The sequence below is a fragment of the Oncorhynchus nerka genome, linkage group LG25 (genome assembly GCF_034236695.1).
Source record: "Oncorhynchus nerka isolate Pitt River linkage group LG25, Oner_Uvic_2.0, whole genome shotgun sequence".
NCBI classification, from domain to species: domain Eukaryota; kingdom Metazoa; phylum Chordata; class Actinopteri; order Salmoniformes; family Salmonidae; genus Oncorhynchus; species Oncorhynchus nerka.
Genome location: NC_088420.1, coordinates 52,019,164 through 52,036,747, shown reverse-complemented (window position 1 = coordinate 52,036,747; position 17,584 = coordinate 52,019,164). Strand labels below are relative to the sequence as shown.

Genomic DNA, 17,584 nt, shown 5'->3' with positions numbered 1-17,584 from the left:
CATGAGAAGCTTTGGTGCTCAGCACACCACTGATGAGACGCGCACACACACCTCCCTTTCCCAGCTTGTCAGTCCAGGGGGGTGGGGATGATGGACTAGCCAAACCAGTGAAGCCACATGCCAAGCCCTACACTGGCAGGGAGAGCAGGAGGGGTGTACTTCACTACTAGGCTTCTCAGCACATTTTCATGCCCTTATATGTTCACGAGCCACTCGAGGGAGGGGCTGCCCGCCCCTGGCTGTTAGTTTCACATATCGCCTCCAAACGGGAAGTGTTGTGGTGCAACTGAGTAGCGGCGGGCAGACAGATGCTGGAGGCGACAACATTATGAAGAGAGGGCAACTCTCTGGGTGTACAGTGGCTGAGAAGTGAGAATTGTGGTAGTAAACTCACTGTATTTGTCCATCATGATTTAGCCTCAATAACAGAAAAGACAGAGGGAGAGGAAAGTTGACCATAAATGGATGAAAATGCATCTACCCAATGTTTTCCCTATGATATTCCCTGTGCTAGTCCTGATGTTTGTGTTGCTGACCTCACCAGTCTCCAGACCTGAGATCTCAAAGTTTAGGAAAACGTTGCCTGTGTGACTCACTGATCTCAGAGATTTGTGTTGGTACTAAGCCTACCCTTGCATTTCTGACGTGTGTTTCTTTGTTTTTGCAGGTACGCATAGCAGCGAACTTTGTCATCCACGCCCCACCAGGAGAGTTCAATGAAGTTTTCAACGGTGAGCTATTGTGTGTAGCCTCTTTTTTTGGGGAGGTGGGGGGGGTGCGTGTGTATTGACCAAAGCCAGGAGCAGGGGATCACAACTCGCACTTTAGGTAGTAAGCTGTTGCGAGTTTTTCTCACTAGAGATGTTATGACACAGATAATTCCTCAGCACCTTGAAACCACACACTACAGAGCAGAGCACTCACACATAGAGCCTTCTCTCTTAGCATCTAGCTAACACCCTCACACATAGAGCCTTCTCTCTTAGCATCTAGCTAACACCCACACATACAGAGCCTTCTCTCTTAGCATCTAGCTAACACCCACACATACAGAGCCTTCTCTCTTAGCATCTAGCTAACACCCACTCATACAGAGCCTTCTCTCTTAGCATCTAACTACCACCAACACATACAGAGCCTTCGCTCTTAGTATCTAACACCCACACATGTAAGCTTCTTAACTATCAGCTCTGAAAGTGAGGTGAGTCTTGTTTATTTAAATTTTATTTAACCTTTATTTAACTAGGCAAGTCAGTTGAGAACAAATTGTTATTTACAATGACTGCCTACCAAAAGGCCTGCTGCGGGTACGGGGGCAAGAAAGGCACAACACTACATAAAGAGAGACCTAAAGACAACAACATAACAAGGCAGCAACGCATGACAACAAAGCATGGTAGCAACACAACATGGTAGCAGCACAAAACATGGTACAAACATTATTGGGAAAAGTCAAGAGCACAAAGGTCAAGAAGGTAGAGACAACAATACATTAGAGGTCGACCGATTTTAATTAGGGCCGATTTCAAGTTTTCATAACTATGGGAAATCGGTATTTTGGGGTACCGATTTTTATATTTATTTTATACCTTTTTTATTTAACTAGGCAAGTTCGTTAACCTCTTACAGCTCCCCCCCTACTTTGTGCAATTTCCGCCTGAAGACATACCCAAATCTAACAGCCTGTAGCTCAGGCACAGAACCAAGGATATGCATATTATTGGTACCATTTGAAAGAAAACACTCTGAAGTTTGTGTAAATGTGAATTGAATGTAGGAGAATAACACACAATAGATCTGGTTTAGATAAAACGATGAACAATTATTTTTTGTTTTGTATCTTTAAAATGAACAAGATAAAACAAACATTCAGATCGGATGATGGGGACAATTTCAGTGAAAAATATGAGGGCAACAGTACTTGTGCAAAGTTTCAGAATGATAACTTCCAAAATGAGTGTGCTACATGACATTTATCATGAAGTCACCCAGGTGTCCCACACAAGTAGCCCAAATGTACCCAAGTGGCCAAATTGGTGAAGGTATACATTTTGAAACCAATAACTATATACAAAATACCAAAATGGTATTCTAACACACACACACCCCTCTCCCCAAAAAATTTAGAAAAATAAATATTTTTTTATAAAAAAAAAATATATATATATATATATATTACACATTTACAAAATAGCATGGGTAACTATTTACACACTTTCAATATTTGGAAGACCCTCAGTTCTCTATCAAATCTATTTATATAGCCCCAGCCTAAAACCCCAAACAGCAAGCAGTGCAGGTGTAGAAGCACGGTGGCTAGGAAAAACTCCCTAGAAAGGCAAAAACCTAGGAAGAAACCTAGAGAGGAACCAGGCTATGAGGGGTGGCCAGTCCTCTTCTGGCTGTGCCGGGTGGAGATCACAGTGGTTGTAGAGGGTGCAACAGGACAGCACCTCGAGTAAAAATGAACAGTTTAGGGTTCCATAGCCGAAGGCAGAACAGTTGAAGCTGGAACAGCGGCAAGGCCAGGTGGACTGGCGCATGGTCCTAGGGCTCAGGTCCTCCTCCGAGAGAAAGAGAGAATTAGAGAGAGCATACTTACATTCACACAGGACACCGGATAAGACTCCCATTCGGAGTCGGTGTCACTGTGAAAGAAAATGTTCCGTTAGAATAGTTTCACATATGAGCCCTGTATCAACCGGTATAATAAACAGATATATAGAGAGAGTTGAAGGTTGAAAATATTAGGTTTAATATATTATTATAACCTGCTAGATCTACTGTCTCTTTCATATTATGACATTTCAGCTAGATCTACTGTCTCCATTTCACTTTGGCCATTGATGTGGTCCTGCCCTCTCCTCAACAGCCTCAAATAGGCTATTTCATGTGGGTTGGGGTGGGGCGGCAGACACACGCAGCTCACATTTCATGACATTACATGTTTATATATTGCTTCTAAATTTAAAAAAAATCACAAATATTTTATTTTATATTATTAATTTCAAACAAGGGCATTAGCATGATAAGAACTTACCAGTCCAGAACGATGTCCTCTCCCGTTCAAAAAATATTCCTCCACAATCACTAAATGAAGCGTCCTACAACAATCTCTGTCTCACCTTCCCAATCAATGTATTCTAAAATTGTGTGTACATCTGTATATCTAGACTTAGATTTAGCTTTCCCTGACTTAGTCTTCATAATGATTGATATATAAACAGCTGAATCTGCGCGTTCACCAAACACTGCAGTGCGTAATATGCGTAGCTTCTTCCGGTATGAAACTTCAATAGCGAATGACTCACTTTACGCTGAAGCTTACTACATGGGTTGGTCTTGCAACACATAAACATGGCGTATTTCTGTTTAGCTCAGCTCATTGGCTATCTACCCAGCTAGATTTCAAGACGATCAGTGGTCATTGGGTTAAAAGACAGTCAATCAACGAAACGGCGGGAAAATCATTGGTGCGCAATGATGTCATGACATGTTGTCTTCAAATTGGTTTCTTTCAGTCAATATGTCCCGCGAAATGGCCCAACAGGTTTGATTGTGTTACAAACAAACCAGTTGATTGCAGTGAAACCAAACATGACTGGAAAAGTCACGTTCTGTGTGGGTTATTTACCTGGAATGTGTCGTCAAATGGAATTTCACGGAACACACGGAACACAAGCGGTTCACAAAATGTTTCGTGTTAGGCTATAAAAACAGATTTTTATCAAACAAAAGATCATTCATTGTGTAACAATGAGCATTGGACTTGCAAACAGACGAAGATCGTCAAAGGTAAACAATTTATTTTAATGCAGTTTGTGATTATGTTACGCCTGTGCTGGTTAAAAAAAAACATTTTATGGGGCTCTATGCTCAGATAATCGCATCGTATTCTTTCGCAGTAAATCCTTTTTTAAATCTGACAACGCAGTTGGATTAGCAAGATTCTAGGCTTTCGATACATGTGAGACACTTGTATTTTCATGAATGTTTAATATGACTATTTATGTAGCGATCACCGTATGTTGTGGAATTTCAGCCCGCGAGCGGGTTCCGTGTGCAGAGAGGTTAACTTCTTGATACTACCCAACCCGCATGCGGGAGCGTAATCATAGCCTCAAACTAATTAGCATAACGCAGCGGAAATGTTCCTATTCATGAAAATCACAAATGAAATATATTGAGACACAGCTTAGCCTTTCGTTAATCACACTGTCATCTCAGATTTTCAAAATATGCTTTACAGCCAACGCTAGACAAGCATTTGTGTAAGTTTATCATGGCATAATGCTATGCTAGGCTCTGCTAGCATCAGGCAACATTTTCACAAAAATAAGAAAAGCAATCAAATTAAATAATTTACCTTTGAAGAACTTTGGATGTTTTCACTCAGGAGACCCTCGGTTATATAGCAAATGTTCCTTTTTTCCAAAAATATTATTTTTGTAGGCGAAATAGCTCCCGTTTGTTCTTCACGTTTGGCTGAGAAATCGACCGGAAAATGCGGTCACTACAACGCCTAACTTTTTTTTTCCAAATTAGCTCCATAATATCGACAGAAACATGGCAAACGTTGTTTAGAGTCAATCCTCAAGGTGTTTTTCACATATCTATTCGATAAAATATCCGTCGGGACAATTGGTTTCTCATTAGAAGCGATTGGAATAATGGCTACCTCAGTACTTTACGCAAGATTTTCTGCGGGAGCCATCATGTGACCACTTGCTCAATGTGGTCCCTTACAGCTATTCTTCAACATAAATGCGTAAAAAGACGTCACAATACTGTAGACACCTTGGGGAATACGTAGAAAGCGTAAGCTCATTCGTAGCCCTTTCACAGCCATATAAGGAGTAATTGGCATGCAGGGTTTCAAAATATGGGGCACTTCCTGGTTGGATTTTTATCTGGGTTTCGCCTGTAACATCAGGTCTGTTGCACTCACAGACAAGATCTTTGCAGTTTTGGAAACGTCAGAGTGTTTTCTATCCAAAGCTGTCAATTATATGCATAGTCGAGCATCTTGTCGTGACAAAATATCCTGTTTAAAACGGGAAAGTTTTTTATCCAAAAATGAAAATACTGCCCCCTAGTTACAAAAGGTTAAGAACACATTCTTATTTTCAATGACTGCCTAGGAACGGACAGATTTTCACCTTGTCAGCTCGGGGGATCCAATCTTGCAACCTTACAGTTAACTAATCCAACGCTATAACCACCTGCCTCTTGTTGCACTCCACGAGGAGCCTGCCTGTTACGCGAATGTAGTAAGCCAAGGTAAGTTGCTAGCTAGCATTAAACTTATCTTATAAAAAAACAATCAATCATAATCACTAGTCATAACTACACATGGTTGATGATATTACTAGTTTATCTAGCGTGTCCTGCGTTGCATATAATCGCTGAGGGATGATTTAACCAAAGCGCATTTGCGAAAAAAGCACAATCGTTGGACGACTACCTAACCATAAACACCCATGCCGTTCTTAAAATCAATACACAGAAGTGTATATTTTTAAACCTGCATATTTAGCTAAAAGAAATCCAGGTTCGCAGGCAATATTATATTGGGGCGGCAGGGTTGCCTAGTGGTTAGAGCATTGGACTAGTAACCGAAAGGTTGCAAGTTCATATCCCCGAGCTGACAAGGTACAAATCTGTCGTTCTGCCCCTGAACAGGCAGTTAACCCACTGTTCCTAGGCCGTCATTGAAAATAAGAATCTGTTCTTAACTGACTTGCCTAGTTAAATAAAGGTAAAATAAAAAAAGAATAAAATTAACCAGGTGAAATTGTGTCACTTCTCTTGCACGCAAAGTCAGGGTATATGCAACAGTTTGGGCAGCCTGGCTCATTGCGAACTAATTTGCCAGAATTTTATGTAATTATGACATAACATTGAAGGTTGTGCAATGTCACAAGAATATTTAGACTTAGTGATGCCACCCGTTAGATAAAATACCGAACGGTTCCGTATTTCACTGAAATAGTAAACGTTTTGTTTTCTAAATGATAGTTTCCGGATTCGACCATATTAATGACCAAAGGCTCGTATTTCTGTGTCATTATGTTATAATTAAGTCTATGATTTGATAGAGCAGTTTGACTGAGCGATGGTAGGCAGCAGCAGGCTCGTAAGCATTCATTCAAACAGCACTATTGTGCGTTTTGCCAGCAGCTCTTCGCAAGCACAGCGCTGTTTATGACAATCCTATCAGCCTCATGGCTGGTGTAACCGATGTGAAATGGCTAGCTAGTTAGCTGGGTGTGCGCTAATAGCGTTTCAAACGTCACTTGCCCTGAGACTTGGGGCGGCAGGGTAGCCTAGTGGTTAGAGCGTTGGTCTAGTAACCGGAAGGTTGCAAGTTCAAACCCCCGAGCTGACAAGGTACAAATCTGTCGTTCTGCCACTGAACAGGCAGTTAACCCACTGTTCCTAGGCCGTCATTGAAAATAAGAATTTGTTCTTAACTGACTTGCCTAGTTAAATAAAGGTAAAATTATTTTTTTTTTTTAAAAAGTTAAAGTTCCCCTTGCTCTGCATTCTAAGCTAATCTCTTCTGCTAATTTTAATGAACGTAGCCCACAGACATATGGCATAGCCAAATCAGGGCCTAATATAAGGACAACTTGGAGTATGCTTTTCTGTTGTTTAAAAAAATAAAATTTACTACATTTTCTTCATACCTGTCTTAAAATAAGGGATTTATTGTGATTGTGTATTCTATATTACACAGATTTATTTGCGTGGAAGCAAGGAGATGCTAAATCTGTTTTTTTTGGTTAAATGGTCAACTATCGTGAGACCGGCAGTTATTTGCTTGACAGTCACCGACTGACACAATTTCATGACCGCCACAGCCCTAGTCATCACCAAGCCAGACTGGGTCATACAGTCAGTAGGGCAGCTCTTCCTCACTGAGGCCTCAGCCCAGTGCATATGAATACACACATGCTGGTGGAGGGACAAAGACCCAGGGACTAATTAGCACAGTAGCTAGGTTTCCATCCAGTTGACAACAGATTTTATGCAAATATTCTAAAATCTGCATAAAAACAATATTCCCACCAGAGATTGTTCCATCAAATTGAATTGCTGCAGATTTAAAGGCTGTGGGTGATGGCGGTGCACATAAAAATAAGTTTTGCGGTTAAATCCACTGTACCAAATAAAACTGAAATGGGTTTGCATCACATTTTCAGCTCTAGTGATGGTTTTCTCACAATTTATTTAGCATTATATAGTGAGTCTACCCATGCTGGTGTTGGCGCATGCTCTCTAGCCAACAGCACTCGCTATCTGTGTATATCCTACATGATGAGAATATTATGGACAAAAGAGTGAGATTATAATTTTTCCCAACGTCAGCCAAGCATCGATTATCATGTCACCAGAATAAGACCCTAGATATTTATTGTAAAGGAGCATCAAGCTCATCACCTTGTACTTTTAACACCCTGTGACGTTCATAACTTATTTCTTCTGTAGTTGAATAAACTGCATGCTTTCTCAACAAGTCATAGTGGGAGAACCACACTACATGTCATCGTGTGACTCAACGTTTAATTCGATATGATGGTTGTTAATGTTTATGCAGAAAAGCAGTTCCGTTGACATTTCTCCCGTAGTTAATTTTACTGACACAAGATCTCACCTTGTCTAGCGGATTTTGTTTTGTCGACATTTGGAAAGTTGACTGAAATATGTTCTGTTTCCATCAGGCCTATCATGACTTATCTTTTTAATTTTTTTATCCGGCATGTACTTTACTCACATAAAAAGGTTGGAATGAAACCTGGTTATTGACGCACACAGTAACACTAAAGCATGAAATACACAGAGAATCTCACTGCTGACAGACTGCTGATAGGTACTCCCATTGGGAGGCCTTTCCTGTTCTTGCTAGAACAAAAGCGGTACCTGCTACGTGCCGACCCCGGTAGCGACGAACCTATCGTTTCTACTTGTAGAATGGCAATGCCCGTCAGAGGCCAACAACTTGACTTTGAGCCAGTCAGAAAGCACGAACCCCCACATGGGGGAACCAACAGGAGTGACAACAGAAAGGAAGGAAAGAGGGCATTTTCTTTGTACAGCCACAGATTAGCCAGTCACACTTCATATGCAATGGTAGCTAGCTAAGTGCACAGACGCAATGCACACAACACTAAATACTTCCTCCAAGCTAGCTAAACACTGTAGCTAGTATTGACATTATAATTAGTGGATTAGCTAGTTTCCATGAAACAGCTGCCTGTGTTAGTGCCTGTAACTAGCTATCCTGGGCTAGCTAGCGAATATGCTAATGTTATTGGGCTAGCTAAACATTTGGATGTGGATTGGCACTGGCACTATGGGATTATGGAGAGTACATTTGATTGTTTCTTTGTTATCTATCTTTGGTCATCTGGCTAGTATCAATAAGGGCCTTCTACAAAATAGCAACATTTAGCGCAGCTAGCTACTGATGGGGGTCATGATAGGGGCTGCACCAAATGATTAATGTATTATAATACAAGACCACTACATTTATAGGGTCCTGGACTAGATTAGCTATATATATATATTATAAGGTTTAATATTGTTCCACAGTTCTTTTCTCGTCTCTGCCTCTTATATTGAAACAGTCTGAGAGATGTGAGTTATTGCAGTCAAAACAGGGTGTCTGTAAGAAAGCACCTCAAGACTAAAAGAGATTCATAGACACAGAACCCTGCAGGGGAGTGAAAGAGCTGAGACTAGTCAGACATACAATTACTGCTGAGCCCATAGAAAACACGAACTATTGTCTCTCCTGCAAGTTTGTATAACTGTATATGCATGGGCTTGGTCTCATGAGTAGAAGGTGTTGACGTAGGCATTTACATCACTGCAAGCATATTAAATCAACTTGGACACTTTCCTATTTTGCAGAACTTACTCGGAAACATCAAATCAAATGTATTTATATAGCCCTTTGTACATCAGCTGATATCTCAAAGTGCTGTACAGAAACCCAGCCTAAAACCCCAAACAGCAAGCAATGCAGGTGTAGAAGCACGGTGGCTAGGAAAAACTCCCTAGAAAGGCCAAAACCTAGGAAGAAACCTAGAGAGGAACCAGGCTATGTGGGGTGGCCAGTCCTCTTCTGGCTGTGCCGGGTGGAGATTATAACAGAACATGGCCAAGCTGTTCAAATGTTCATAAATGACCGGCATGGTCAAATAATAATAATCACAGTAGTTGTCGAGGATGCAACAAGTCAGCACCTCAGGAGTAAATGTCAGTTGGCTTTTCATAGCCGATCATTGAGTGTCTCTACCGCTCCTGCTGTCTCTAGGGAGTTGAAAAGAGCAAGTCTGGGACAGGTAGCACATCTGGTGAACAGGTCAGGGTTCCATAGCCGAAGGCAGAACAGTTGAAACTGGAGCAGCAGCGCGGCCAGGTGGACTGGGGACAGCAAGGGGTCATCATGCCAGGTAGTCCTGAGGCATGGTCCTAGGGCTCAGGTCCTCCGAGATAATTAGAGAGAGCATACTTAAACCATGCATGCTATGTTCTCATTGTCAACTTCTGTCTGCAATTGCATTAATAAAAGTTTTTGATTGATTTACTTAAAGATATTGTCTGATTGCTGATTTCACCAATAAGCAAATGATTGACAAGGAACCTACACCAACACTACCTAGCTAACATTGGAATCTACACCATAAGCAACACGAACATTAGGACTTCAAGGTCTTTGCTGTGTGAACACAAACGAGACCGACTGCCCACAGTGTTCAGAGGTGCTAAGTACTGTGTGCGGCAAACGTTAGACAATCCCTACCGATATGTCTGAACTTTAACACACTGCCTCTCAGTTACAAATGTGACACACTGTCACAGGACAGGGGAGCCTCCTTTAAGCAGCTGACGGTGAGATGAGGTTGTGAAAAGAGGGGAGGAATTGAGAGGATAAGTGTGTGTTGGGGACAGGGTTTAAAGATAATCTATTTATTGGATGGATTCTGAGGGCTGTGCGTGCGTATAATCCTGCCCCCATCATGATTAGCTTTGTCACTGAGGAGCGCTGGGGGGCTGTCTGCGCCTCCTTATCGCAGCCAAACACACACACTCCCCGCTACCAATGTGCCATCGCTTCTCCTTTCATCTCTTTTGATTTCACAGCCCTTTTCTTTGTGTCAGCTTGTCATGTCTTCTTTAACATCATTCTAAGTCCATCTTTCTCTCTCTGTTTCTAATGGTCTTGCGCTGTCTCTCTCTGTCTCTTGCGCTGTCTCTCTCTCTCTTGCGCTGTCTCTCTCTCTTGCGCTGTCTCTCTCTCTCTTGCGCTGTCTCTCTCTCTCTTGCGCTGTCTCTCTCTCTCTTGCGCTGTCTCTCTCTCTCTTGCGCTGTCTCTCTCTCTCTTGCGCTGTCTCTCTCTCTCTTGCGCTGTCTCTCTCTCTCTTGCGCTGTCTCTCTCTCTCTTGCGCTGTCTCTCTCTCTCTTGCGCTGTCTCTCTCTCTCTTGCGCTGTCTCTCTCTCTCTTGCGCTGTCTCTCTCTCTTGCGCTGTCTCTCTCTCTCTTGCGCTGTCTCTCTCTCTCTTGCGCTGTCTCTCTTCTCTTGCGCTGTCTCTCTCTCTCTTGCGCTGTCTCTCTCTCTCTTGCGCTGTCTCTCTCTCTCTTGCGCTGTCTCTCTCTCTTGCGCTGTCTCTCTCTCTCTTGCGCTGTCTCTCTCTCTCTTGCGCTGTCTCTCTCTCTTTGCGCTGTCTCTCTCTCTCTTTGCGCTGTCTCTCTCTCTCTCTTGCGCTGTCTCTCTCTCTCTTGCGCTGTCTCTCTCTCTCTCTTGCGCTGTCTCTCTCTCTTCTTGCGCTGTCTCTCTCTCTTGCGCTGTCTCTCTCTCTCTTTGCGCTGTCTCTCTCTCTTTTGCGCTGTCTCTCTCTCTCTCTTTGCGCTGTCTCTCTCTCTCTCTTGCGCTGTCTCTCTCTCTCTTGCGCTGTCTCTCTCTCTCTCTCTCTTGCGCTGTCTCTCTCTTGCGCTGTCTCTCTCTTCTTCTTGCGCTGTCTCTCTCTCTCTTAGCTGTCTCTCTCTCTCTTGCGCTGTCTCTCTCTCTTGCGCTGTCTCTCTCTCTCTCTCTTGCTGTCTCTCTCTCTCTCTTGCGCTGTCTCTCTCTCTCTCTTGCGCTGTCTCTCTCTCTCTCTTGCGCTGTCTCTCTCTCTCTTGCGCTGTCTCTCTCTCTCTCTTGCGCTGTCTCTCTCTCTCTCTTGCGCTGTCTCTCTCTCTCTCTTGCGCTGTCTCTCTCTCTCTCTTGCGCTGTCTCTCTCTCTCTTGCGCTGTCTCTCTCTCTCTCGCGCTGTCTCTCTCTCTCTCTCGCGCTGTCTCTCTCTCTCTCTCGCGCTGTCTCTCTCTCTCTCGCGCTGTCTCTCTCTCTCTCGCGCTCTCTCTCTCGCGCTGTCTCTCTCGCTGTCTCTCTCTCTCTTGCGCTGTCTCTCTCTCTCTTGCGCTGTCTCTCTCTCGCGCTGTCTCTCGCGCTGTCTCTCTCGCGCTCTGATTTGTCATTTTTAGCCCCATGCTATGGGTGTGTGCACTTATTTTTTTTTTGTGTCAATCCTTCTGTGTGTTTGCTGTAGGTTTCTGAGCTCTGACATGTGGTTCTGTTCTTCCCCACAGATGTACGATTGCTGCTCAACAATGACAATCTTCTCAGGGAAGGCGCAGCGCAGTAAGTCGACACTTTACTGTCAAAGTGACTCAGACTTGTGGTCAGTTGACGTCAAACAATCAACTCCATGGAGTGAATGTACTATTGACAACTGTGAAATAGTCATTTGTTTCTCCAGGAAATATTTGACTGCTGGCACTGATTTAAGCTTGTTTCTGTTTTGATTCTGTAGTGCTTTTGCACAGTACAACGTGGACCAGTTTACTCCGGTGAAAGTAGAGCAATATGAAGACCAGGTAGGCTACACCCATTGTCTTTAGTCAGATTGCAATTTTTCGCCTGTCAGTTGAGAGACGAGCGTCCCGTAGGAGTCAAGCCATCTGTCAGAATACAATGGTCTTCACCATGTCCTCTGGAAATGCAGAGAAACAAGACACTGTAGTCAGCCCCTCTAGAACCATACCCTAGTGACTATTGACCTGGTGTCATTGGAAACAGAAATCGCTATAGGGATAAACAGCTCTGGTCATTTGGACTAGATGAATGAATGAGACCAGCCTTACGGATGTCTAAGTGGATGAACTGAAGAATATTAGCCTTGTCACATTGAAATTGATTGTGTTGTTTCTGTGTTTGCTATACAAACAATTAATTCCTCTCTTTGTACTATTCCAGTTCAGCATGATTGTGCTGTTGCCTAGGTAACGCTATGATTCACTGATAAATGTTCTAGTTGGCACACTAGACTGAATGTCATGAATATAAGGAATGGGTCACACAACTCATATACACTGAACAAAAATATAAACGCAACCATTTCAAAGATTTTACTGAGGTACAGTTCATATAAGGAAATCAGTCGATTTGAAATCAATTCATTAGGCCCTAATCTATGGATTTCACATGACTGGGAATACTGCTGCGTCTGTTGGTCACAGATCTAACTTGTTTTTAAAAAGCTAGGTTCGTGGATCAGAAAACCAGTCAGTATCTGTTGTGACCACCATTTTACCTCATGCGCAACACTTCTCCTTCAGAGTTGTTCAGGCTGTTGATTGTGGCCTGTGGAATATTGTCCCAGTCCTGCTCAAAGGCTGTGCAAAGTTGCTGATATTGTCAGGAACTGGAACACGCCGTTGTACACGTCGATCCAGAGCATCCCAAAACGGGCTCAATGGGTGATATGTCTGGTGAGTATGCAGACCATGGAAAAACTGGGACATTTTCAGCTTCCAGAAATTGTTTACAGATCCTTGCAAAATGGGGCTGTCGTGCATTATCATGCTGAAACATGAGGTGGGTGGCGGTGGATGAATGGCACTACAATGGGCCTCAGGATCTCGTCACGGTGTCTCTGTGAATTCAAATTGCCGTCAATGAAATGCAATTGTGTTCATTGTCCTTAGCTTATGCTTGCCCATACCATAACCCCACCGTCACCATGGGGCACTCTGTTCACAATGTTGACATCAGCAAACCGCTCGCCCACACGACACCGGTACAGTTGAAACCGAGATTCATACGTGAAGAGCACACTTTCCAACATGCCAGTGGCCATCGAAGGTGAGCATTTGCCCACTGAAGTCGGTTATGATGCCGAACTACATTCAGGTCAAGACCCCTGGTTCCAACGACGAGCATACAGACTGTTCATCAGCTGTCCGGGTAGCTGGTCTCAGATGATCCCGCAGCCGGGAAGAAGCCGGATGTGGAGATTCTGTGCTGGCATGGTTACACGTGGCCTGCGGTTGTAAGGCCGGTTGGACGTACTGCCAAATTCTCAAAACCAAGGTTGGAGGTGGCTTATGGTAGAGAAATTAACAGTAAATTCTCAGGCAACAGCTCTGGTGGACTCTCCTGCAGTCAGCATGCCAATTGCTCCCAATTGCTCCCAACTCCCTCAAGTTGAGACGTCTGTGGTAGGGATGAATATTTTCCAGAAAACCTACCAAGTTTCAATACTGGGAATAATTCTTATTTATCACGACAGTCCTGGGAAATACCGCAAAAATTGCAAGTGACCATTTAAAACCAAGGTATGGTCACTCGGGTTCTCCCAAAATAAGATTGTCGGTGAGCCATATTGCCATCTTGGCTGTGCCACTATGTAAAGATTTCACAGTAAGTGAAACTGATATTTAGTAATGAGAGTGTCGTTTAGCACCAATTATATTGTTGTGAATTGCAAAACAGGCCGTTCAAAATTCAGAGCTTTATCATGTTCCTCAATTAATATGGCACATTTCACCAGTAAGCCTAGGCTATCTCTACACAGAGCGCCCTCAGGAAGCACAGTGCGCATCCCTAGTAGGCCATTAGCTTTATCGAATCATACAAACCTTGTAACGGCAGTCAAACAAAAGTCAAATGACCAAAGTTAGCTTGCTAGATAACCTCCAATGAATGACTGAATATATTCTATTTGGCAAAATTGAGATAATGATGACAGCGCATCCAGCTGAAGAACAACGGTTAGATAAGAGGAAATTGTTTAAATATCAAGGTATCTTAACTAGAGGTCGACCGATTTTATGATTTTTTTGCACCGATACAGATTATTGGAGGACCAAAAAAAGCAGATACCGATTAATTGGCCTATTTATTTATAATAATGACAATTACAACAATACTGAATGAACACTTTTTTATTTTCACTTAATATAATACGTAAATCAAATCGGTCTCAAATAAATGAAATCTGTTCAATTTGGTTTACATAATGCAAAAACTGTGTTGCAATAGAAAGTAAAAGTGCAATATGTGCCATGTAAAAAAGCTAACGTTTGAGTTCCTTGCTCAGAACATGAGAACATATGAAAGCTGGTGGTTCCTTTTAACATGAGACTTAAATATTCCAAGGAAATAGGTTTTAGGTTGTAGTTAATATAGTATTTATAGGACTATTTCTCTCTATACCATATGTATTCCATATTCCTTTGACTATTGGATGTTCTTATAGGCACTTTAGTATTGCCAGTGTAACTGTATAGCTTCTGTCCCTCTCCTCGCTCCTACTTGGGCTCGAACCAGGAACACATCGACAACAGCCACACTCGAAGTAGCACGGTGGTTCCTTTTAACATGAGTCTTCAATATTCCCAGTTAAGAAGTTTTAAGTTGTAGTTATTATAGGAATTATAGGACTTTTTTCACTCTATACCAGTTGTATTTCATATACCTTTGACTATTGGATGTTCTTACAGGCACTATAGAATTGCCAGCCTAATCTCTGGAGTTGATAGGCTTGAAGTCATAAACAGCACTGTGCTTGAAGCATTGCGAAGAGCTGCTGGCAAATGTAGGAAAGTGCTGTTTGAATGAATGCTTACGAGCCTGCTGCTGCCTACCACCGCTCAGTTAGACTGCTCTATCAAATCATAGACTTAATTATAACATAATAACACACAGAAATACGAGCCTTAGTTCATTAATATGGTCAAATCCGGAAAGTATAATTTCGAAAACAAAACATTTATTCTTTCAGTGAAATATGGAACCGTTACATATTTTATCGAACGGGTGGCATCCCTAAGTCTAAATATTGCTGTTACATTGCACAGCCTTCAATGTTATGTCATAATTATGTAAAATTCTGGCAAATTAATTCTGGTATTTTGTTAGGAAGAAATGGTCTTCACGCAGTTCGCAATGAGCCAGGCAGCCCAAACTGCCAGGTGACCACAAACATTAGTATAAAGGTTGCATATGACTGGGGGTATCAGTATAAGCAAGAATTTGCACAAAATGAGAATTTATTTTCTGTGCATGGAACATTTTGGGGATCTTTCATTTCAACTCATGAAACCAGGGACTTTACATGTTGCGATTTATATTTTTGTTCAGTGTAATTCCTTTTCTTAACCACACAATCATTTTCTCTAATCATTTGACCCCTCCCCCTACTTCCCTTCCTCCTCCTCTCCAGGTATTAATCACAGAGCATGGAGACCTGGGCAACGGCAGGGTCCTGGACCCTAAAAACAAGATCTCCTTTAAGTTTGACCATCTGAGGAAGGAGGCCAGCGACCCACAGCCACACGATTTGGACGGAGCAGTGGAGGGCTGGAGGAGTGCTGTGGACGGTGCTGTCCGGGCCTACGTCAAGGAGCACTACCCCAACGGAGTCTGCACTGTACGTTTGGGCTGCATAACACCTTTTTCTTGGCTGGTCCTGCACTGCTGAATTTGTCATTCGATCATGTAGCTAATATTATGTGATAACGGAGTTCACTGAAAATATGTGTCGCTTCTCCCCTTAGATTTACGGCAAAACCATTGATGGACATCAAACCATCATCGTGTGTATCGAGTGTCATCAGTTTCAACCAAAAAACTTTTGGTATGTATGGATTTTTGGAATCAAACATGCGGGGATGAAGTACATTTGTAGTTTAGGTTTCTAATAATTTACAATGCCTTCGGAAAGTATTCAGACCTTTTTGACTTTTTCCACAGCCTTATTCTAAAATGGATTGCATTTAAAAATATATATATATAATCAGCAATCCAAACACAATAGCCCATAATGGCAAAGTGAAAACAAGTTTAGAATCGTTGCACATTTATTACAAATAAAAACAGACTCGAAATTGAGCTCAGGTGCATCCTGTTTCCATTGATCATCCTTGAGATGTTTCTATAACTTGATTGGTGTCCACCTGTGGTAAATTCAATTGATTGGACATGATTTGGAAAGGTACACACCTGTCTATATCAGGTCCCACGGTTGACAGTGCATGTCAGAGCAAAAACCAAGCCATGAGGTTGAAGGAATTGTCCGTAGAGCTCCGAGACAGGATTGTGTTGAGGCACAGATCTGGGGAAATGTACCAAAAAATGTCTGCAGCATTGAAGGTCCCCAAGAACACAGTGACCTCCATTCTTAAATGGAAGAAGTTTGGAACCACCAAGACTCTTCCTAGAGCTGGCCTCCTGGCCAAACTGTGCAATCAGGGGAGAAGGGCCTTGGTCAGAGAGTTGACCAGGAACCTGATGGTCACTCTGACAGAGCTCCAGAGTTCCTCTGTGGAGATGGTTGTCCTTCTGAAAGGTTCTCCCATCTCTGCAGTACTCCAACCAATCAGGCATTTATGGTAGATGGAAGCCACTCCTCAGTAAAAGGCACATGATTGCCTGCTTGGAGTTAGCCAAAAGGACTCTCAGGCCATGAGAAATAAGATTCTCTGGTCTGATGAAACCAAGATTGAACTCTTTGGCCAGAAAGCCAAGTGTCACATTTGGAGGCAACCTGGCACCATCCCTATGGTGAGACATGGCAGTGGCAGCATCATGCTGTGGGGATGTTTTTTTAGTGGCAGGGACTGGGAGACTAGTCAGGATCGAGGTAAGATGAACGGAGCAAAGTACAGAGAGATCCTTAAGTAAAACCTGCTGCAGAGTGCTCAGGACCTCCGACTACGAAAGTTCACCTTCCAACAGGACGATGACTCTAAGCACACAGCCAAGACGATGCAGGAGTGGCTTCGGGACAAGTCTCTAAATGTTCTTGAGTGGCCTAACCAGTGCCTGTACTTGAACCCGATCAAACATCTCTGGAGAGACCTGAAAATAACTGTGACGCTCCGCATCCAATCTGACATAGCTTGAGAGGATCTGTAGAGAAGAATGGGAGAAACTCACCAAATACAGGTGTGCCAAGCTTGTAGCGTCATACCCAAGAAGACTCAAGGCTGTAATCGCTTAATACATTTTAGAGTAAGGCTGTAACGTAACAAAATGTGGATAAAGTCCCAAATGTACTGTAAATGGTTTCTAAATCTCTCCAGGCAGAATCAAAGTATGTTTAGCCTGTGAACCATCAATTGTCTGGTTTACACTCTAAACACTGTTTCAACACTAAGCTTGCTTTGTTTGGTACTTAGCTAACCGCTGCCTGTTGGTTTAGAGATCAGTGGCCCCCCATTACCTTGTTGAGCCAGCGCTGATCCGGTTAATTTA

General features: G+C 42.8%; 1 protein-coding gene across 1 annotated transcript in view; it reads left to right on the top strand.

Annotated features, from left to right (window-relative positions):
• The window catches only part of LOC115109661 (F-actin-capping protein subunit alpha-2-like), a 55,657-nt gene that overhangs the window by 27,706 nt on the left and 10,367 nt on the right, over window positions 1-17,584 (top strand). Inside the window, exons 2-6 of the mRNA XM_029634863.2 lie at window positions 668-731; window positions 11,635-11,686; window positions 11,859-11,922; window positions 15,552-15,758; window positions 15,886-15,965. Of these exons, the coding sequence (XP_029490723.1) occupies window positions 668-731; window positions 11,635-11,686; window positions 11,859-11,922; window positions 15,552-15,758; window positions 15,886-15,965 (467 nt within the window). The remainder of the gene's footprint in view (window positions 1-667; window positions 732-11,634; window positions 11,687-11,858; window positions 11,923-15,551; window positions 15,759-15,885; window positions 15,966-17,584) is intronic.